Here is a 23,077-nt window from a genome sequence, read left to right on the forward strand (position 1 = left end):
CGCATAGTTTCCGTTGCATTTTCTGAAAAAGGTGCAGTTATCTGCATTAAGTCGGAACGAAATAGACAAGAGTCCCGATTCGCACGAGCAATATTAAGGAGAGTAGCGACACGCTGTTTCCGGTTAACTGGCTGACATTTCGGTTGCGGAGATGGCTGCGTTTTCTGGTAAACTCCACGAAAATGTTATTTAATCTCTAATGCAAGATTTAATGTATATAAAATAAATAATTTAAATAAGTAAATGTTAATATCTGTGTTAAGAATGTAATTGTAATGACTTTTAGTATGATTCAGGATTGATTTTAAACCGCGATAATGTAAGCATGTGTATAGTAACGTAGAAGTTTTCCCTTTTGAATAATAATAATATATATTTTATTAATTAGCTATAATTTTATAATTCACTGAGTGCATTTTCTTCATGATTTGCTACCACAGAACTAGGGGTAATGGCCGAAATTGCTCAGGCAGTGGAGGAGATGGACTGGCTGTAAGTATGATTTCAATGGCGAACCATGAATCACAATGTAGTACGAACAGTAATGCAGCTTTCGACTTTTTTAATGTCGAAGGCATCAAAATATTTGAAGCAACGTGTCTTTTTTTTTTACAATGAAGCCAAACACTATGTGATTATTGATCATTGAGCGTCGTTAAGCGAGTTATTAGCCTAAAAGCTCCCATTGCAACCGTAATATTTATTAATATAATGTTAACCTGTTTGCTGAGAACAGGAGATTTCTTTACCTGTCTGCTGTTCAGCAGTGGTTGTTGTCGGATACATTTTTTTTAATTACTAACTGAAGATATAAAAGTATGTTCTGAACTATATGAATGTACTTACTAATGGAATCCTTCAGGAATTATATTCAGTGTACTGCAAAAGCATTCAGACCCTTCCTGTGGTGTCCGATTTTGTAACATTGCAGAAGGTTACAGAAACATTTTTTTTACATTTTATTCAAAAGCTGAATGCTCAAAATAAATAAATCTGAGGGTAACAAGTTACGGTAAATGTCAGCAAAAACAGAAGTGAGAATGGTAACATTTATGCAAATTGAGGCATACAGTAAGTATTAAGAACTCAATATTTGGTGGAAGCTCCTTTGGCATCAGCTACAGCTGAAACTCTTTTTGGGGACATCTCTACCAGCTGTAAGTACTGACGTGGGGGACTTTTTGCCCATTCTTATTGGTCAAGCTCTCTCATATTGGTTGAGGATCTCTTACAGACAGCAGTTTTCAAGTCTTTGACTATTGATTCAAATCAGGATCTTGATGCCTCACCAGTGTAGCTTTGACCTTGTACTTTTGGTCATTGTCCTACTAAAAGGTGGAGTTTTGTCTTACGTTTACGTATAAAGCAGGTTTTCTTTAAGATTTGGCAGTATAGCTGTCTACAGTATGTTCCCCTCAGACAAGACAAGCTTCTCCTGTTCTGCTGGCGAAAAGAATAACTATAACATAAAGCTGCCAGCACTACTCTTGACAGTGGGCTTCTATTTCTACTTCTTGATCATCATGGTTGAATCTTTGCTTAAAATTAATCATCTTACTGAGGGACATTAAAGAGAATTGTTTATTGTATTTATCTGGTGTATTTATTGTGATATCAAGTGAGCCATTATTTGTGCGCACAGATGGGACTCATCTAATTGTGTGGCTCATTAAGGTAAGTTTGTGCAAAAGCAAAGGGTTTGAATATTTATGTGATCTTTTTGCAGTTTTGTACAATTTATTCATTTCCTTTTTTTTTTTCTTGGATGTGTCGAGTAGGATGTGTATGGCACATATTGTGTATAATCAAAGTTTTAAAGCAAAAACTTTAAAAACAAAACAAATCTGAAAACAGTTCAAGGTGCTCAATACTATTGTTAGGTACTGTCTTAGAAATATGGTAACAAAGCATTAAAATAATCTATTTGTTTAATATCTACTTATAGACTCCCCACAGACATCCAGGCGGAGTCTGTGCCTCTGATTCTTGGAGGTGGTGATGTGCTTATGGTAAGTTTTCATTTGTTTAATTCAAGAGACTTTACAACATAATTTAGAAGTCACATATACAGTATATCCGCTGACACAAGTATTTATTGTTCACAGGCTGCAGAAACGGGCAGTGGAAAAACTGGTGTAAGTAATATTAAATAATTTTATCTGATGGGCACTTTTACATATTGTAAATATTAGTATTTTTTCTGTGATTCTTGATGGGATAAAATTGAACAGGATTAAGCATTGTCCGTATGGTGTGTTCTTAGACTAAAGAAAAATATATATATACTGCTTAATTCTCCATTTGTTTTCCATGAATGCCTATTAGACCTTTGTTCATGGTTAACTTAAACACAGTGTGGTTCAGATTCTAACCTAAAAAAAGTTTGCTTCACTTCCTGTAATTTGTGTGTGTTTTTTGCAAAAATATTAAAAATATATATATAATAATTGTTTTTTTTAAAGGCTTTCAGTATCCCAGTGATTCAGATTGTGTATGAAACACTTAAGGATCAACAGGAGGGCAAGAAAGGGAAGGCAACAGTGAAAACTGGAGGGGCAGGTACAGTAGGTTAAATTTGTCTTGTTGAATATTTTTTTTTATATATTTACTTATATTTCAAAGCATCAGCTGTTACAAGCATCTTTTGTAAAAAGAGTATGCTTTGCAGGGTAAAATCTTCTACCAAATGATGGGAAAAGATGGTTAGTGGTACATCTTTCAGGCTACTAAATTTAAGTGAAAAAATAAATGTATTGTTAAAGCACTAAAAGGCATTTAAAATGATTTTGTATTTTGTACTCAAAAAGACAAATGTGAAAATTAATGTGGCATGAAAGAGTTATGCTATCAGCCCAAAATGTTCATTTTTTCTTCAGTTGTTTTCTCTTTGGTTTTCATCAGTATTTAGCAAATGGCAGATGAACCCTTATGACAGAGGTTCGGCTTTTGGTAAGTGTGATTTTGTTGGCCATTAATGTAAAAAGTCAAAGTTAAAATTAATGTAGATTGTATTGATTTTATGAATACATTTTATTTATTTTTTTAGGATAGAGTGGCAACTAACCCCAAAATTTGGGATTGGTGTTTAATCAATTTTGACATATCAATTTTTACATCAAAAGAGCAAATGTAACAAAATAATGTAATAAATTTACAATGGTCTTTTTATGTGACCTTTAGAAAATAAGGAAATTTTAGTGGTTGATTTGTCATGAATGTAATTTTGATTTTCACAGTCAACCCCTTCCACCATTATTTTTTTTTTACTTTTAGCTACAATTGTTTTGACTAAGGCAGATTTAAAAAGTAATGATTGAAAAAGTAATGTATAAACATAACTCAGTGTTAGATGAAGTGAATTGTTTTTTTGTGACTGCATGTGAGTCACTTTTGTGATTTTTTTCCCCTCTTAGCTATTGGTCCTGATGGCATGTGCTGTCAGAGCAGGGAGTTCAAGGAGTGGCATGGCTGTCGTTCAACTAAGGGAGTGACAAAGGGTTAGTACACTTATAACAGAAGGACTGGTGTTTAGATGAAATTGTTAGGTACAGTATTGTTGCATAAATACAGTAAATCACATTATATTGTAATCGGTTATAATCTGTCCACTTTAAAATGAAAGACTGTCATTCTTAGCTCTTGGTTTTTTTTTCCGTTTTTGTCCAGTTATACCTTTAAAGGTTAAAATTAATTTTACAAATTGGCACTGCTGCTTCGTTGGTTTAGTTTCTAAGGTGCTGTCTATGTGGAGTTTGTATGTTCTCTCTTTGTCAATTTTGGTTTCCTCTGGGTGCTTCATTTTAACCCTCAAGCCAAAACCATACTGGTAGGTTAATTGGCTTCTGTGAAAATTGGCCCAGGTGTGAGTGTGTGCGATTTAGTGTCTGTGTGCCCTCTGATGGATTGGCTTGCCAGGATAGTCTCCAGCTCCCCTGCTACACTCTATTGGATAAAGTGGTAAGAAAATGTATCCAAAATTCAAATTTCCTTTAGGACTTGGGTATCTAAAACATCTCTATTAGTTATAAAGTAATTCTGGAAAACTATTAATGGACTGAAACATACTCAACTCAGATAACTAGATCACAGGATGTAGTGCTTTTGCAAAGTTAAGAAGCTCACTTGGTTCTACTATGTTCTTAATATGTACGCAGCACAGTTTTGATCAGTGGTGCTATTCTTTCCTTTCTGTAGGCAAGTACTATTATGAAGTAGCTTGTCATGATCAAGGCCTGTGTAGAGTGGGATGGTCTTCTTCCCAAGCTGCATTAGACTTAGGTAAGTTTTACTGAAGTAAAACTTTTATTTTACTCTTTGTTTGACTGTAACTGGTCTTTTAATGACAATATATTCTTTCCCTTCTTTATGTCATTAGGAACAGATAAGTTTGGATTTGGATTTGGTGGAACTGGAAAGAAGTCCCACAACAAACAATTTGATAGCTATGGGGAGGTAAGATTGATAAAGTTAATGATAGTACAAATTTATGTTTTGAGCTCAAAGAAGTAAACTGTATTTCTTTTTAATTTTTTTTCCAGGAATTCACAATGCATGACACTATAGGATGCTACCTGGATTTAGACAGAGGCCATATCAGTTTCTCTAAAAATGGTATGCTTTTATTCTCTAATGAATAAGATTATGGTTGTCACAGTAGTATGGTGGTTAGTACTGCTTCCTCATAGCTTTTGAGTCCTGGGTTTGGCACCTACCTTAAGGTGTGTTTCATGTACAGTTCTCACGGCTTTCCTGTGGCCACATGATTTTTTTGTCCCACAGTTCAAAGACATGCTGTTTGGGTTATTTGGCAAATGAAGCGAATGCCATGGCTAGACAGCCACCAGATCTCAATCTACCACCATCAACAAAACGCTAAATGATGGGATTTCCCGTGGAACAAATGGTGTTTTGGATCCAGACATTAGAAGTAGATTTCCAGACACTTGTAGAATCCATGCCGAGGTGCATTGAAGCCGTTCTAGCGGCTCATGGTGGCCAAATACCCTATTAAAACACTATGTTGGCGATTCCTTTATTTTGGCTGTAACCTGTATGTATTGCTCATTAAGCCTTTTTTTATCAATTCAATGATGCAAATCATTCTTATTTGCAACTGACTTCACAGGGTTTTTTAGAAATTTTTACAGGTTTTGATGGATGTGTATAGTACTTTTTTAAAAACCTAATGCTAAAAGGTTATTATACTGTATCTTACTGTTTTGTGATGGCTTTTTTTTTATATTTTTATTAGGAAAAGATTTGGGTCTGGCATTTGAGGTTCCTCCACATTTGAAAAATCAAGCTTTCTTTGCTGCATGTGTCCTAAAGGTATTAAACTTTATATCTGTATGTAGGGCACTTGAAGACTTTCTACTTATAGAAGTCATTGTCCTTTTTATTGCACTCCTAACTCTGCTACACTCAATTTTCATTTTTCAGAATGCTGAGCTGAAGTTTAACTTTGGGAGTGAAGAATTTAAAAACCCTCCTAAGGATGGCTTTATTGCACTAGACCAAGCCCCTGATGGACATGTTGTTAAATCACAACACACAGGTTGAGCTTATAATCTTTGTTCATTCTATTATTTAATCAAAAGTCACTTCTGGGCTCTCACAACATGTATAAAAAAGTACGCGGGGGGCTATGAACTAACCTTATATGATGCCTTCTACAAACTCTGTGAAGGAAAACTTAGAATTTTTAGAAGTGGAATTTGTATTATCCCAAATGTTGTCCTATGAAATGGGCTCATCTGCAACATGTAAGTCCTGTCCCTTTTCCAGCTAGGATGACTTGTACGTAAGATTTATATGAAGCCTGTATTGGAAAGTTCTAATAATCTTAATTTATTCTTTATAGTTGTGACATGTTTAAAAGTCTGTATTGCTTATGTATGTGAAATAAATCTAAGAAACGCATTCTAGTCATTTTTTTCATTTTTAATATAATAACATACAGTTGATGCAGTATAATTATAGCCAGTGTTGCTGAATTTGAAGTTATACAAACTCCCATTATAATTATTAAATCTTTCCTGAGATCTTGATATGTGCATTTTATTGAAATCGACCACAGAATATTTATATTCTAAATATATTTTCTAATATGTACATGTAATGTTTTTTTCCTTCTCATATAGGAAGCGCACAAGTAAGCCAAACAAAGAATTTGCCAAATGCCCCGAAAGCTCTTATTGTTGAGCCATCCAAAGAGTTAGCTGAACAAACGCTTAATAATATCAATCAGTTTAAGAAATATGTTGACAATCCCAAACTAAGGTAAGTACATTGACAGAATTTGTGTATAGATATGTGTATAATCTATGTCTATAATGTTTGTTTTTATTCATTAAGCAAGTGTACTATAAATCAAAAGAACTATCTCCTTTCTATATATGTGCACGTTTTTATATATTGTTACAAATGGGGGGTTAACAAACTGGTGAAAATCAGTATTTGAGTGGCTTAGTCAATCCGTGAAATAATTATTCATAACCCCCCCAATTTGTACGTGATTTCTAACAATATACCCGAATGACTGGTATACCTAGAGGCACACAAATTCTTTATTCTCTTGCACAGCTTTGGTGAGAGGAGTAATAATCCAGGCACACTTGGTTAAAACAAATATTACAATGACAAAACACAAACTACAGTAAACAGAACATACAACACACAAGTTACTTTATGTACAGTATTTACAAACAAGGTGTTTCACAGGCCTTACATTCTAGTCACCCAGAAAACCCCAGACTGCTACTAAGCATTAAACTCTTAATATGCCTACAGAGGCCACACAAGAGATGAGCTGCCTTCTAACTAAATACAGTCTAACCTACAGTTAAATTTCTCTGTCTGTACCCCAGATGCCACAAAATAAATGGGAGCCTATATCCCGATCCATAAAATGCCCCCTATGCAGGAAAGACATTTCTAACTGGGTTTCCCTGGTAAAAGTTACTTCAAGTTCCATAAAACACAGAATAGCATGCTCTCTCTAACGAGGTTCAAATCCTTAGCTCCATTCAGGTTTGGTTTGGATGATCAAGAAGTAGGGGCTCTTGTCTGGCACAAGCTTCAAGTCCCAACTCCTCTGGACTCCTTTTTCCTCTCCTTGTTGCTTGTTTCTTCCTTCCTTCTCACGTTTTGTTTCTTCATGTGATCTTATATTGTGTGTGTCTGTACTGCTCCTTGCCAATCATTAATCCACAACTTACCTGGTTATACTAAGGCAAACTTTACAATTGTTTCTGCTCAAGGGACCCCCAGACCTCAGAAAACATCCTCTCTCCTTTGAAATTAGAAGTTATTTCTCTTCCCAGTTTCACAAACTTTATCTAAAATCTAAGAGACACTTTTTCTGTCATCTGAGGCTGTAACAATATATATAAATTTACATCCTCATTTTCTCATATATGCTTTTTAAATCTGTTCTAGGGAACTTCTAATCATAGGTGGTGTCGCTGCGAAAGAGCAACTTGCAGTTCTAGACCGAGGGGTATGTTTTAAATAATAATGTTCTTTAAATTCTCAGATATTAGCTGATATGACTGATTAGAAAATGTTACTATTAGGTTTCATCATTCATTGTTTGTTTTTCTAAATAGTATAAATTAAGCACCAGCATTACCACATCTTATCTCATTATGTACTAGGCCAGTTCACATCATTTCACCTTCCTTTTATATTTCGGTAAAGGGAAAGCTGCTATATCAGGTGTTTGTAAATTGCACTTTAGATATATTTATTGATCTTTTCTTTAATAAATGTAATGAAAAGAAAAAAATAATACTATTTCTGGAGCCTTTTTTGATACACCACAGATCTTGTGAGTCAGAATTGTTGAATTGTAGCCTTTTGATAGTTTTATGAACCTGAAGTGTATAACAGGTAAACAGTTTATCTTGATATTGGGTTATTGATGATATGAAGGCTAGTTTTAGCCCCTAAACATATGAAAAGTATACCTTTCGATTTATTGGACTCCAGTCTTTAAAGTGATTTCAGAATAATGTAACATTGTTTCACCTGACCTTTTGTGATGCCTACCATTCAATATTCTGTTTATTATAATGAATTTATACAAGCTTTAAAATTCTATAAAATATTTTTAAAAGGTGTCTTTTCTTTTTATATTAGACCGATATAGTTGTTGGAACACCAGGTCGATTGGATGACCTGATATCTACGGGGAAACTCAGCCTTTCTCAAGTGAGGTTCCTGGTACTGGATGAAGCAGTATGTACCTTTCATTTTCAATGCTTTAATCTGAAGTGTAAACTAATTTCTTCTACTATGTAATGGATTTTAATCATTTAGGTAATATATCGACTCTTATGGTCCATAAAGTAAATCCAAAAGCAAAGTCTTTGGTATTGACTGTACATATATGTTGTGCTTTAAATGTACTGGAGCAGGATAACTAAACACTTAGCTGATCCATTGTTTTCCCACCCTGTATAGGATGGACTAATTTCTGCAGGATACACTGATTTCATAATGAGAGTCTACAACCAGATTCCTCAGATTACATCTGATGGAAAGAGGCTTCAGGTAGTTGAAATATATTTTTTTATTGCTTAGTGTTGTCATATTGGTAACCCAACCATGGCTTGAGTTTTAAGTGGGTTTTCTGTTTGTAGGTGATAGTATGCTCTGCAACCCTTCATTCCTTTGACGTGAAAAAGCTCTCTGAAAAGATCATGCATTTTCCTACCTGGGTGGATCTGAAAGGTGAAGATTCTGTACCAGAGACAGTTCATCACGTTGTAGTGCCCGTTAACCCCAAAACTGATCGAATCTGGGAAAGGCTTGGGAAAAACCATATCCGGGTATGCTTGATGTTTTGCTTTTCACTTTTAGTGAGCATCCCTACACTTCTGTTAGTACAAGTGTTTGATGGTATGTTCAGAGTATGATTCTAAAAAATACTGTATTCTAAAATTTTCTCCAGACTGATGAAGTGCATGCAAAAGACAACACAAGACCTGGTTCCAGTTCTCCAGGTGAGTATGAAGATTATACTCTAAATATAATGAATATATAGAATATAGAAATTTATCTGAAATTCTTTACTTTTTTGCTTAGACATAATACTTAGCTTAATTTAGTTTCTTCCCTTTATTTTGAGATGCCTATTTTTGTAAACAAATGTTAAGAAAATATCAGTAGAACTCCCTTACAGGGACTTGTCTTTGTATTTAATGCTCATCAGATTTGTCTTCTTTCCAGAAATGTGGTCAGAAGCTATTAAAATCCTGAAGGGGGAATATACAGTGAAGGCTATCAAGGAACACAAGATGGATCAAGCTATTATTTTCTGCAGAACTAAAATAGATTGTGACAACATGGAGCAGTACTTAATTCAGCAAGGAGGCGGTAAAGAATGTTTAAATTGGTTATTTGAAACAATGTCGTATTCGGTCTTCAAAAAAACAATTTTATTTATACAGTTCATTTTCAGATTTAATTTTAATTTAAGTGACTTTAACAAAAGGGCAATGGTGGAATTTGAAACGTATTGTGGCATTGTTCACAGAATCCAAACATTTAGTGTACAACCAAGCAATAACCCAATTTTACTCTTAACATCAAGAATGTTCTGAAGCAAGTCCAAGAGGTATTCTCACAGAATCTTATTAATCTTTTTAACCTTAATGTTCTTTTGTCATAAAAGAGCAAATTGCCTTAAGAAAGTCCATCCTTGGAAAGACTTTCACTACCTGTCACCATTTATAGAGTTAGCAAAGATGAATTTAATTAACAAAGGTTTTCATTTCTAAAACATTTAGGACCTGATCGAAAAGGACATCAGTTTTCGTGTGTTTGTCTTCATGGGGATCGAAAACCAAATGAACGCAAACATAATCTGGAGCGTTTCAAGGTAATTTTGAAACCATTGCACTGTTTAGAAACTAGTGTAATTTTATTATTAAATAGTTGTGAAGGATTTTTATTTCATTAAACACTACTGTTTTATAAGAACTCTTTGTTATTTTTAAAACGACAAGCAACTCACATAGAAACATAATATAACAAAATACACAAAAAAGCACAATAATCACAACAGTAACCAAAAATAGTTATTGACTTCCTCTACTTACTGCTTTAATCTATACATCACATCTCTCCATATTCTTTGAAATTGTTTAATTCCGCATCTTTCCACTGCCCAACTTTTTTCAGTTCTTAACTATTCTAATAATATTTCCATTTTTGCAAACCTGTTACTAATGTTGATTTCTAGAATTTCAACAGGAGTTTCTTTAAAATTATAGCAGGTGTACCACAAAGCAGCCTAATGGACTCTTTTTTTTCCAGTGATCTTAAAGAATGGTCTTTCGTATGTTGTAGTAGGCATGATGATGGAGTTAAAGCAATCTTACTGTTGAGAGTGGGGGATAGCCAGCTCTCTAATGTACCCACACTACAAAATTGCCAACATTCCCAAAAGAAATGAATCAGTAAATCACATTTTTTAAATGGATTTACAAATGAACTAGACAATTCTGTATAAATGGCAAAGGAAAGAAAGTAATGTTCTATATTTGCTAAACTTTTGATGAGTAATTTGTGATCACCAGCAGTAATATTTCAAAACTCTTTTTCTGGAAATTGGACTGTTACATCTATCTACACCATCAGACTTATCATCCACAATTTGAAATTAAATTATCATGAATAAGATTTGTCAAAAACTGAAAAGTTTGCATTAATCTTATCAGTTGATTTAACATCAAACTAATGATTTAATTATTATAATATACCTATGTCATGAATTTATATTGATTTAAGCTGTAATTTTTCAGTATCATACAGTATCTCCAAAGACATATTCCATAATTCTGCTTCATCAGTCCTAGCCAAATCTTCATTCCATTTAACCCATATTTTTCCAGAAGGAAAATTTTTGCAAGGAAGATTTTTGCAAAACTTTGTGTAAACTGCCTGTAAGTTTACACTGCAGACATTTAAAGATTTTGTTGTTAGTTACATTTCTTATTGTATTCTACAAAATATATAAGTTGCTGTTATTTTATCAAGTCCTATTTGAATTATATACCACTAGATTCACAGTTTGGCCATGATATTTTTCATTTCTGGATGGTCATCCTGCGGTTGTTCCATAAAACAGTGTTGCCTGTAATTGTAATGTTTTTTAAGAACTTTTTTAAACCATGATCTAACTGTATTATTAATAACATTATTTATGCTTTTAAACCTGTTTCTTGAAAATTCACAAAATAAATTCTAACAATTTAATAAACTCGCTGAAAGAAAAGAATGTTACTTTGAATCCAACACAATATGTTTAAGATATGCATTTAATTAATTTAATTTTAATTCTTCTGTTGCCAGAGACAGGAGGTAAAGTTTCTGATTTGCACTGATGTTGCAGCTCGAGGCATTGACATTCGTGGTGTTCCTTATGGTAATTAATATTTAAATTTTTTAGTACACAAATATTGCTTCACTTTAAACATGCTTTTCACAAAACTGTGTAGATTTAACAATGAAATTATAACCACGAGCAGATGTTTTCATGGACTTAAACATTCACCAGTATTGCATTGCTGCCTTCTTATGTATTCTCATAATGTACAGAATTGTTGTCAGTATGCATCATTGTGAACTGTTCAGCTGTTTTTGATACTTAGATTTAGCACAAAGAAACCTTTTAGTTCAGATATGTCCCTTTCTCAAAAACTGCCCCATCTTCTCTAATTATAAATGTCTAGTAATTGGGCATAAATTCAGTCCATTGGCTCAGATAACATTTCTGTGACATTCTAAAACGGGCAGTTAGATTCTACCTGAGTACGAGTGTATGAGAATTTACAGTGTAAACATTTTTTTTTTCTAGTTATCAATGTTACTCTTCCCGATGAAAAACAAAACTATGTGCATCGTATAGGAAGAGTCGGAAGAGCTGAAAGGTATGTTGGCAACCAGGATATTAATTATTTGTTCTTGCATTTACAAGAGTAGACACAAAAATACAAGATGCACTGCAAGAGAAAAAAAATCAGTAAAATGACATTGAGATGGTAGTGATTTTTTTTGTTGGTCAAAAAGTTCAGAACTGGAATGAAAAATCGATATCTTCTATTTTTTTTTAATTACTTTTTTTAGAAATTACCTTAGCATAATATATTTAATATTTAATGGGGAACTGCAACACTATATATTTCAGGGATAGAAAGAATCAGTATTGAGTGCACTTCAAACCACAGTAAAAGTAAAATATACACAGTCAACTAGTAACCCTCCAATTTACATCACAAAATAGACAAGATTTCCAGTAATGCATGAACCCATTATCTGAGATTCAGAACAAGTCAATAAAACATTTGGTGACATTAAGTGGCCTTTATGGTATTGTAAACAAGTAGTCCTGTGAATACATCTCTTTTAATCCAGTAGAAATATTGCTCTTGACTTTGAGAAGGTTTTGCCAACATACACCACTTGTTTACTCGGCACACAGATCAAGTTGGAACATTTCTGCAGTGAAATGCTGCTGCACAGTCTGTACTTACCCGTTCATACATTGCGTTACATTAGTCATTATGATGACTAGTGAGCAAGAAGGGCCGCATCGTATCACAGTTCATGATAACTCTTGCTCTTGCCTGTGATGAGACCGGGTGTTTGTAATAACAAGTACTAACACAGTAAGTACAGTACTTTCACAAATTGCAAAATTATTAGAAATTTGTAAAACTTTTCTATACCATCAATTAATTTGTTTTATTATTCTAAACTGGTCTGAGAGATTGGGACAGCAGTTCTCCTTTAAAATGACTGACACCTCTTTATTTTTTGCATTTTCTAAATAATGCACAGGGATGATCTTTTGCAAAAGCTAATTTACAAAGTGGGGCACAAATCTTGAGTTTGCTGGGTAGCATCAAGGTATGAGTGAACAAATTTAGATACCTGCATTGGACTAAAATACACACTTTATATTGTAAATTTCCATGCATCTCAAATTCTATATGTTAGGGTGTCATTTTCACTTTTAAATACAACTCGGGCAGTGTTATTCATCCTACATTTTAATAGGGTAAATTAGTGCAAAGTGAAATATAAGGACAGTATATTTTTGCTGTATTATAACTCAATATATTCATCTTCAAATGCAGATTATATTGTGATTATTAAATCGAGATTCGTTTGCAATTTGTTCTTATTTTGTTTTGTTTTTAGGATGGGTTTAGCTATTTCTCTAGTGGCCACTGAGAAAGAAAAGGTGAAGTATTTTCTTTATTGTAGTTTTAAAAAGATGACTTATTATTTAAATAAAACACCTTGACACTATTAGTCATCATAAACCAAAACACAAAAGAATGTTTTTGATTGGTCTGTCTTTATCAAATAACTTTTCATTACAAGACAAAGCATTTATATGAAACCTTTTTTTGTAACGAATTAACCCTAAAAGTGCAGTGTTTTCAATTCTGTTTGTTTTTGCAATTAGGTTTGGTACCATGTGTGTGCAAACAGGGGCAGAGGATGCTATAATACCAGACTGAAAGAGGATGGTGGGTGTACTATTTGGTACAATGAGAAGCAGGTGAGTTCTACTGCTCTCCTTCACTCCCATGGAAGCGATTCTTGGAGTTAAAATCACATTTTCTTTTCTGACAGCATTAATGACAAGACACAGTCAAAGGATAAAATTATTCTAATTGCCTGTGTCTTATAGTCTTCAAAAATTACCTTTGTTTTTCAAATTCATGTTTGTCTGTTTATGCAATGTTATAAAACTTAATTCTCCGTCTCAGCTCCTTGCAGAGATTGAAGACCACTTGAACTGCACCATTACACAGTGTGAGCCTGACATCAAAGTGCCTGTGGATGATTTTGATGGAAAAGTAACTTATGGCCAGAGAAGAGCAACAGCAGGTATGCTCTAAAAGTCTGTTTGAAATCGCATATTAAGACAAAAGCTGGAAAATGTACATAACATTTTATTGATGTATTTTATGCATGTCTACGTATACAAGTATTATATGGAAAAGCAGGTTCAATGTTAAATATTTATCTGATTGACACAGATATTGAAGTGGTGGGATGCAGTGACGTGGTTAACTGAAATGCTTTGGCAAGAGCATGGTCATAAACAGCAGGGGACCAAGTTTTCTGCTTCAGTGCAATATATAATTGAGAACAGACAATTGTCATACTTTTGTCCAATCCTTAAAGAATACACAGTGTTCATATTTAGATAAAACATTCGCACACCAAGTCAAAATATTCAGCAGAAACATTTTAGGAAATGCATTCACAATACATGATGTATTGTAATTTCCTAAAATGCATATATACATTTTTTATTTTTTTAATAGGCATGTTAAACTTTTTTTAATAGGCAAAACTGGCAATGCATTTTATTTTTTCCCTGCATCCCCCTAGCAAGTTTAAGTTGATACAAAGCAAGTTGATTTTTTTTACATTGTATTCTGTCCAAAAGTATCAGATGAACAAAAAAATTCTTGTTATTGTCTGTCAGTGTGCATTTGGAAGGAGTAACAGCTCATATTATAACAGTTCTCCACTAAAATAAAGTAGATGTCAGCTGAAATATGAAATTAGTTTCCTTCCATGTTGTTGTCCAAAGTTTATCATTTGGTTCTCCCAGTAAGCCATTGTTCCAAAACAGAGGCATGTAGTTTTTTTTTTATCAATTACAATTCTGATTAAGACAAGCTTAAAAAATCCAGAAGCAAATTTGTTTGACCCACTTCTGAGTAAAGTGAGAATCTGTAACCTAAATTTGTTTATTTTCAGGCGGGCTATACAAAGGCCATGTGGACGCTTTGGCACCTACAGTCCAAGAGCTGGCTGCCCTTGAAAAGGAGGCACAGACTTCATTTCTGCATCTTGGCTACCTTCCCAACCAGTTGTTCAGAGCTTTCTAATTATCAGTGAATAACGAGCAAAATGCAATACAATAAGTAACACGGAGCTGAAGTTTAAAGAATTGTGTTTATTTCTAGTTAATGTCAGAGGTAGATAAAAAAAAATTAATTTAACCTTTTGTTTAAAATCCTGTTTTGAAAAAGCCTGAACTTTAAAAAAATAGTGTAAGCAAATAGAGGTGCTCCTGTCTGCTATAAATCTAATTGCAGCAGAACAATTCAGTTAAATAAAAGTAGTTCAATTAACATAGTCCTTGATCTCTTATTGAAATGGCTTGTGATTTCCTTTCACTTCAGGCCAAAATAAAGACATCTAAGGAAGTGGTGCCATGGCCAACAAAGTGACCGCAATTATCAGCATGTCCATCACTGCTGATTCTCTGATGTTCTTGATATAGCTGTATACAGAAAATCCCACTCTGGGAAAACAACTCCGGATCCAGCTAACAGCTGCACAATATCTTGTTATTCACCACAACAGACATGCCACCATTTAAGAAGTGGTTAAGGTCCCCCAATTTCCAGCAACAATACACCAGGAGATACGTGAGATTTGGTCACAGGTGACATATTGGCAGACTCTTTAAAGAACAATGAATTCCTCCAGCTGAAGTACCTGGGAATTTTGAATGGGAAATCAGTCAGGATATATTGTTAAGAAATCATATTTCAGTGTTTGTGTAACAGTTTAAGGTTTTGTACATATCTTATTAAGCATTGATCAAAGTATTCCTCGCAGTCAATAATGGAATTTTATTGACAAGTTTTATTGATGCACTTTAACTGTGCTTCTAGTTGAAATTCTGAATTCAGTTAAATTTTATCCAGTTTAAATCTGGAAGAAATTCATATGATCATTGACTTGATCTAAATCTTCCAAGATGGCAATTTTAATTGTGCCACTGCATGATGAAAAGCATTTGTCTTAAACTGATTTATAATCTGTAACTTTTTTTTTTGCCACTAGAGGTCAGATCTATACCATTAAATTAAGGAGTTTTTTCATACCATCCCCATTTGACAAGCATCTGTAGCCCTTGTACCATTATACATCATAATACTAAGCAATAGGCACTATAAATTCATTAAACAAATAGTTATTTTCTTAATTCTCAAATTCACAGAATTCTTTTCACATTTCTGGAAAACCTGACTATTATAAGGTGATGTATTTGTTTTATTCTATTGAAACACTGGCTAAATATTCTTCTGACCTTGAGTAGTGAATCAGACACTTATTGGCATGTTTATACATTCTAGTCTTTGTTTCCAAATTTAAAGAACTCTAAACCCCTTTACAATGTCCAGGTATTCCATAGAAGTTCCTGCAAGCATAAAGTTTATACTACTACCTCTCCAAATTGTGAAATTAATTTGCTCCTCACTCTTCTGTTTTACATTGTCAATTCTAATTATTACACAGACATCAAAAACAGATTAACCTGAACTTGATAATCTAATTTTTTAACATCAGAATTTTTAAGAATATTTATTATAAATTAATATGTAAATTTTATAAACAAATTATAACACAAGAACATTGTTAATTTTTTTTTCCATTTGGTTTTATGTTTTACACAGCAATAAATATACAATTATGATGCCTTAATTGGTCTATTGTAGTTGCAGTGCATTATGTAGCGTTATCTACTGTATATGACTTAAACTGTTCTACTAAATGCCGTTAAAAGTTCTTAAGAAAACAGAAGTATGTGTTTTTGGTATAGGAAATTGGGGTATTTACATATCATTATGTGAAATGACAGATGTCTTTCAGATAAATACTACTGTATCTTCAATTCACATTTAGCATCTAACCATCATGGGAGGTTGAAATCATTCATGTCTTTACAGTATTTTCACTGCACGTACAAATTCAAATGTGTCAAAGGCTCATGGTTTAAAAACCATGATATTTAAGGTAAAGTTTGTTGCCTCTGCCTTTTCATTTTCTTCACACTTAAATTGTGCTCTTTTCTTCTTGGACAAAGTCGCAGGGTTTAAAGCTCTTTTATTTCTACCTTGATGACCACAAAAAGAATTAGTTTTATAGCTGCCCAGTTTGTCATTACAGGAAATGTCTTTCTTAGTTAATAAATTATCTTTATATTGTGGACCTGCTTCTTGTCCCACTTTATCCTATAGTCACTTACACATCAAGAGATCAAGGGGGTCAAATAAAGCTCCCCCCTTACTGTTTTATGGGGTACCCACATGCTGAGTAGTCTAGATTGCATGGAAGCACTCAATCTGACTGGCTGGTTTTCAGACCAATGTGTTTAGAAGTTTGAATCAAAAGTAAGACATTCATGTGACATGTTCCGATGGGTTTGTCTGAGCTAAATCTATACTAACAAAAAAAAAACAACAGACAATTTTCAAAATACAAAGATACCTTAGCCTTACACTATTGAGCACAGAATTTGCACAGTATGAGAATATTGCAGAATATTGCAGTACTATTTTAGCAAAAGAATATTAGCAATTGTTTTTATTTGATTTGCTTGCTTTGTCAGTATTACTACTGTAAAATACTGGATACTGGTTTAAGTAATTATATTTCTTTTCTTGCCACTATATTCCATAAAAAAATATTTTAAGTAATTTATTTCATTCTGGACTGATTTGTTTTCTTGACAAAAGTGGTAGTTTAAACATGAATAAAAAGCAGCCTTTAATACTTGAAGGAAGTATTAAAAATGGCCTTCATGGACTAATTAAAAAAAACATCTCAACTATGTAGACTACTTCTGTAGCAAAGAGTAACAACAACCAAGAATTAGATGCATTTGAGGCTTTCTATTGAGAGCTTATTTAGTGAGATTTAGATTAACTGGCTTAACTGAGGGACAGTCCCCCTGACCATAGGACAAAGAGGTTAGGAACCCAAACCCACCTTTTAGAAAGAGAAGAAGGCATCAGGAAAATAATGTATTGAGAACAATGGCACAAATTGTTGATTTTTTTCAGATGGTGTGCAAAAAACAAAGGAATGCTTGTTTCACAATGTTAGATTTGGTTCTGACGTATGTGTAGTATGACTCTGAATATCAGCTACCAAGTTAAGTTAATTAGGTAATTGGGAACATCTTGACAGGCAGCTGAGGAGACAACACCAATCCACCATAGGTGATAAAAACAGTTGTTTTATGGAGGATCTGAATTTTTTTTGTTAGAATTTCAACTTTTCATTCACAAAGAAAGGAATGGTAGGAGATGCTCCTGAGGAAATGTGAAAATAGTTAAGGAGAAGTTAATAAGGGCTAATGCAGGCTGTACTGTACGTACTGTTAGCCTATGAAATGATAAGATATTGATATCAGATAAGCAGTGGTGAAAGGAAAAATTAAAAGGTGAAGAAGAGGCTGTAAATTTGGAGCACCTTAGACACGCAAGAAGGCAAAGAAGGCTAACAAAAATAGGTATTCTAAAGTTCTGTCTACCAATAGTGAAAAGTATCCAGATCTAACTGTTTATTCAGATGTCATATCTGCTGTAATAGTTGATGGGCTGTTCAGAACATTTAAGAGGTTTGAGAATCAAGATAATTTGGTATATACTGTAGACTTGCAGGGTTTTGTACAGACCTTTATTAAAAAACTGGAAGCCTTCCAGACTGGCATCTAGGGCCAAGTTTGTGGATTTCTAAAAATGACAGATAGAGTCAGTAATACTAGTGAGATAGCCTGCAAAGTGAGCTCCAACAGAAGAAGCAAAAGTAGATAAACTAGCAGAAAAGCCCAATGAGAGGTCATCCAGTTAATAATGAGTGAAGCTCTGTTCAGGGTGATTAACCCAGCAAGTTTGTTGATTGTTGATCAAAATGGAGAGATGAACCAGAGGGCAAGAGCAATCTACAGTACAATAGCAGCAGTATCAACATCTATCTACCCTCAGTGGGAATGTTGGTTCCTCTGGAGCAGATGAGCTGATTCTTTAGCAGAAAACGATTTGTTTTAAAGTCTAGATCAAGAATAATGTGCATATAATTGACAAGTTGAATTAAGATAAACTGAGCAAATTATGTCTCTGAAATCAAGACAGAATTCTGGAAGAAAAGCAAGTATGGGGTAATAGCAGAATAAACAGTTCTAGTTTCATAGTAGATGGTAGAGTGAATAAGATGACAGTCAAAATTAACATATACATCTTTATTAGTAAATCTGAAAGAGGAGGAGAAGAATGGCCACAGACAGGCAGATGTCTTTAGTGACTGGCACTGAGAAGGGAGAGTTAGAGGGAGTATGCTCTGCTGGCGATTACTTCAGAATATAATAGAAGATTAGTTAAAAGAGATAAGAAATAAGGTTACAAAATGATTTCACGGAAAGACCTGGGGTCAGAATCTCAGTGGGCTGGGATTTTTGCAGAGCTAGAATGAAAAATTGCTTTGTGAGTAGAGGGGTTATTTGGAAGTGAACAGGGGCCGTCCTGAGTGCCAGGAGACTTAAAAAAGGTCCATGGTGGTAGAAAATTATCTGAAATCAGAGTAGGACACCACATAGACCCGTGGCCAGAGGTGGCATCAGGAGCAAAAGGACCAAATGGGAGAAACCTGGAACTCAAAGTGAGAAAGTGTTGTTTTTGGACCTTGTTGGGCAAGTTGGATAGAAGCAGAAGATTGATTGAGCAAAATGGAAGAAAGGAGTAGAACTGCAACTTTAGATTCCGAGAAAGAGGTGAACAGGTTGTTTGAACAAGGGATTGAGAACCCAGAAGTAGTAGTAGAGCAGGCAAATGAACAAAAAACACAAAAACACAGATTGGAAATAAAGAAGAGGGAATGTTAATAGTAGAAGGAACACAGAAAAACAAAGAAGGATGGAAGAACTGGGAGGTGATAGTGTAGGAAACACAAATTTCCGTCCAGTAAACAGGAATCTGACACTGGGGTAAATGATGTCACTGCCCAGTTCAGAAATATACTGGAGGACTTTCTCCTGGATTATTTTTGAAAGAAATGCCTTGTGTGTGAAGAGTTTGATGTATATGTTACTGTAGCTAGAGTCTGCTTTTTGATAGCAGCATCTTCAGTTAAAAACTTCCATATAATAAAAATGTATTTAACTTAAGGACCAGAGTATTTATAACAGACGGTGCTTGAGGAAAGCTCTAAGCATCATCAAAGACCCCACATACCCTAGCTACAGAATGTATGACCCTTTACCATCTGGAAAATGGTACCGGAGCATTCAGGCCCGGACTACCAGACTCAGAGACAGTTTTTACCCCCGCACTATCAAACTATTAAACTCCCAGCCTCTCTCACTCTCACCTCACCTCTCACCTATGATCTGAACCTCACAGTGCCTTCTTTCTTACCAAAAACTCAAACACACATTGAAATCTACCTCTACCTTACGTGTCAAAAAGCTCACTCCCCATAATTTCTATACTTTTATTTCATTCTGTTGATGCATGTTTTTGTACATCTGATGTTGTTTTGCACATTACCTGTTACCTTTTTGTTGTTTTGCATATTGCCTGTTGTTGTTTTTGCACACTGCCTGTTGTCTCTGTCTTTCTTTTATTATACAATTGTGTTGTTGTTTTTTTGTGCTACTTATCGTCTGAGAGCTAGCTAAATAGCATTTCGTAATACCATATACCTGTATAAGAGTATAATGACAATAAACTTGAACTTGAACTTGATTTGCTGTTTTGAATGATATCTCATAAACAAAAAGTGCTAATGCAGTCTTAATCATACCTCTTGAGATAATTCACGTTTTCTTCCCCAGAAAAAAAATATCTGGTCTGTTCTTTACAGTCCTTCATGAATCACTGGAAAAGTGTGGGTATGTCTGATTAGTTTGAACAGAAAAGGTCACGTCTTTTGAAAATATCATTGGGATTGATAGATAGTCAGACAATTGTTACTTGGTATATGTTAAGTGGAATTATAAGATAAATGAATATGCTTTAAAGCATTGTGAAATAGTGTGAGTCAATTAACATAAACTTCTATAATACATATTGCTCTCAAAACAAATCACAGAACAGACAGATGTCCTTTGTAAGATACTGTACATGCTGTATATACTCTTGTATCACTGAATGAAGCTAGCTATGCTATACTGATTTACTTTAATGAGGGGGAGAAATTTAACTTTGACTTTATGTGTGCAAAGCAGGGAGTTCTACTTTCTAGTGTTGTGAAACAGTGATAACTAATAGTCATTACCATAAAAGATAAAATATAGTACCGGTAGTCCTTGATTGTACCAAAGAGCAATCTAAATTCTGATTTAAGTGTTTTGAAGCTGGGCATCTACATTCTGACCTGACTCATATACAGTAACAGTGAAGTATCAATGTACAAAAATATGCAGTTTTGGTTAATCATATTGTGGTCTATTTTCCATTTCGTACAGATTTCAACCATTTAAAAGTTGCCACATCTAAAGAATAAAATGGTCATATATGCCCTGTGTTTACTGGATGGGACTATCTTTGTGCAGATAACATAAAATACTGCTTTGCTCAATTCAAAGGGGCAAGTATTTCTCAATAGACAATAAGGTTTGACAGAATTATAATTGCAGTAGCCATGCAAGAGTGTTTTCTCTATCAGTAGTGCAGATCATATAAAAAATAATGTGCCTGCTGTTCCATAATTTGCCAGGATATTAGACTACCTTCTAATGCCCTGAGTAATTTTAGTGTGTTCAACACTCTAATTATACATCTTAAAGGAAGTTCGGATGTAGTGTGATAGCTTTTTAATTTCAGCCTATCACTCTTAATGGCCAACCTAACGGATCACATACTGTACTTGTCAGAGTATATTATTATTATTTTATTTATAGATCATAAGCTAAGTGATTACAAGCATTTTTAAATGTTTTTTTTTAATGTAAATAATTTGCGAGAATTATCACTTACCTACAGTATGTGTATGCAAAGAGCAATGAAAACTACCAGATCTAATTTGATCAAAACATTATGGTAAGAAGTGTGTTTCCTTTTAGTTCTCATGCCTGCTGAACTATGAAAGAATGATAATTATTCAGGATGTTCCAGCATAGCTAGACTATTGTGTCTCAGCTTGCCTCTGTGTTCCATAGTAACGAATGAAACAAATCAAATCAAACTGTCAGCTAAAGCTTTTTTAATATCATATCCTGGCCAGTGCCTTTAAAACTATAATCCATCCTCCTGAGCCATTTTAGTGCAGCCTTTGCATAATGTGAAATACCTTTTGCCTTGCAATCAGGACTAAAACACAACTTATTATGTATTGTCCTAATGGGTTGCTTTAAGTAATATTTTTCAGTTGCCAAATGTGAGCACTATATACTGTACAATAACAGATTTGTATGCTGTAAAACATTGAGTTGTGTGTCATAAATATGAATACAGTTCTAAAATACATAGATGGATTTTTATTATTTTGTTGCAACATAATTAAGATAAATATTGAATACTAGTAAAGGTACGTATTATTATAAATCAATTTTCTAAATGCGTTATCCAATACAGGGTCACAGGGGAGCTGGAGGCAGCCCCAGCAAGCAATTGGTACAAAGTAGGGGACACACTGGATAAAACGTCAGTGCACACTGTTACAAACACTGACATGCACACACTTACACCATTTTCCCAGACGCCAATTAAATTACCTGTTTGTTTTTGGATTGTAGGATGAAACCAGAGCACACAGAGGAAACATACAAAGCACATGCAGATAGTATCCCAGGTCTGGGATTGAACCCAAGGCTCCACGGGTGCCCCAGACTTTGTATTTTGTTTTAAAACAGAAAGTCTACTGACAAGAAAATGTTTTTAATAGTTTAAAGCTTCTATTGAAATATTTCATTCCACAGAATTGCACAAAGTTTTAATCTGCGGTACTTCAATATACAAATACAAGTGTCGCATTTATAAATAGTATTAATTAAAGCTTTATCAGAAACAGTTGAAAATAAATCACTACTATAGAAATATAAGTACTGGCTTAAAAAAGTCCAGTTGTTCAGTATTCTATGTCATAATTATGTTATTTGGATATAAAAGCTGATCACTGTAGAATAGAATGGTTTATAATAAGGTAATGTATCTATTATGTGCCTGTTCTGTCTTTTTTCCACAACTGACAGAAATATTTGTTTACTAAACAATAGAAAATCAGTTTTAGCTTTACCGGCTATGAA

The 23,077-nt window shown here is 34.0% G+C and overlaps 1 protein-coding gene across 1 annotated transcript; it reads left to right on the forward strand.

Moving 5' to 3' along the window:
• Nucleotides 1–46: 46 nt before the first annotated feature.
• Nucleotides 47–15,174, forward strand: ddx1 (DEAD (Asp-Glu-Ala-Asp) box helicase 1). Its single transcript, XM_088625620.1, has 26 exons — nucleotides 47–167; nucleotides 441–492; nucleotides 1,946–2,009; nucleotides 2,106–2,135; nucleotides 2,463–2,559; nucleotides 2,902–2,949; nucleotides 3,414–3,497; nucleotides 4,195–4,278; nucleotides 4,376–4,452; nucleotides 4,539–4,611; nucleotides 5,252–5,328; nucleotides 5,440–5,554; nucleotides 6,141–6,279; nucleotides 7,438–7,498; nucleotides 8,140–8,238; nucleotides 8,464–8,553; nucleotides 8,643–8,831; nucleotides 8,954–9,005; nucleotides 9,232–9,378; nucleotides 9,792–9,883; nucleotides 11,359–11,431; nucleotides 11,864–11,936; nucleotides 13,210–13,252; nucleotides 13,481–13,576; nucleotides 13,788–13,908; nucleotides 14,794–15,174. Exons 1-26 carry the CDS (start codon nucleotides 152–154, stop codon nucleotides 14,922–14,924), a joined length of 2,223 nt encoding a protein of 740 aa, XP_088481746.1. The 5' UTR covers nucleotides 47–151; the 3' UTR covers nucleotides 14,925–15,174.
• The last annotated feature ends 7,903 nt before the right edge of the window (nucleotides 15,175–23,077 follow it).

The sequence above is a fragment of the Lepisosteus platostomus genome, chromosome 3 (assembly GCF_059453375.1).
Source record: "Lepisosteus platostomus isolate fLepPlt1 chromosome 3, fLepPlt1.hap1, whole genome shotgun sequence".
Lineage (NCBI taxonomy): Eukaryota > Metazoa > Chordata > Actinopteri > Semionotiformes > Lepisosteidae > Lepisosteus > Lepisosteus platostomus.

Coding starts and splice junctions, on each gene's coding strand:
- ddx1 (XM_088625620.1), top strand. Junction 4,612..5,251: donor TATCAGTTTCTCTAAAAATG/GTATGCTTTTAT, acceptor TATTTTTATTAG/GAAAAGATTTGGGTCTGGCA. Junction 9,884..11,358: donor ATAATCTGGAGCGTTTCAAG/GTAATTTTGAAA, acceptor TTCTGTTGCCAG/AGACAGGAGGTAAAGTTTCT.